The sequence below is a fragment of the Palaemon carinicauda genome, chromosome 21 (assembly GCF_036898095.1).
Source record: "Palaemon carinicauda isolate YSFRI2023 chromosome 21, ASM3689809v2, whole genome shotgun sequence".
NCBI classification, from domain to species: domain Eukaryota; kingdom Metazoa; phylum Arthropoda; class Malacostraca; order Decapoda; family Palaemonidae; genus Palaemon; species Palaemon carinicauda.
Window position 1 is genome coordinate 525653 of NC_090745.1, and position 845 is coordinate 526497.

General features: G+C 34.1%; 1 protein-coding gene across 1 annotated transcript in view; it reads right to left on the bottom strand.

Moving 5' to 3' along the window:
- Positions 1-202: 202 nt before the first annotated feature.
- The window catches only part of LOC137615514 (uncharacterized), an 18152-nt gene continuing 17509 nt past the window's right edge, over positions 203-845 (bottom strand). The window contains exon 3 of the mRNA XM_068345428.1: positions 203-287. Within this exon, the coding sequence (XP_068201529.1) occupies positions 203-287 (85 nt within the window). The remainder of the gene's footprint in view (positions 288-845) is intronic.

Genomic DNA, 845 nt, shown 5'->3' on the forward strand with positions numbered 1-845 from the left:
ACATTCAATACAGTCATCATATACGGATAACCTCTTTATATAAAAGAAAAAAAAAATTCAAATTTTAAAACCAAAACTATACCCTCTCCCCCACCTCTCTCAGACTTATCTAAGCAATTCAGGCTACTAATCACCAACTAAACTAAACTAAAAGCTAATCTAGAAAGGAAGAAATCAACACTATGAATAATAAAAAATATATTTATGATCTTACATCTCCATTCATCCGTTTGGCGTAGTTCGATCCCCGGACCACTCGCCTGTCGTACATCGGGTTTCCATTGCCTCTGGAATAGAGAAGGAGAAACATGGTTTTATAAGTCATATCACTTGAGGAGAGAGAGAGAGAGAGAGAGAGAGAGAGAGAGAGAGAGAGAGAGAGAGAGAGAGAGAGAGAGAGAGAGAGAGAGAGAGAGAGAGAGAATGCAATTATGCATAAAAGTTATAGATAATAATAATACCTTATCTGAACTCGAAAAATGCAATTGAAATTGGTACACAAAATAAAAATATAACAAAAAACAACAACAAAAATTAAACAAAGTAGTAACAACAGAAACAACAATAACAACAACAAAAAAAGAGAAAAAAAATAGTAACTAGAACAACAAAAAATAAAAAATAATAACAAACAACAACAAAAACAACAATAATAACAACCACCATCATCATCATCATTAAAATCCTTATTACTACTATTATTGAAGCCAATCTTTTGAGAGAGAGAGAGAGAGAGAGAGAGAGAGAGAGAGAGAGAGAGAGAGAGAGAGAGAGAGAGAGAGAGAGAGAGAGTTATCCAAGTCTGAAATCACGGTCAAGGATTAGCCTCACAATCTGTCACTTGT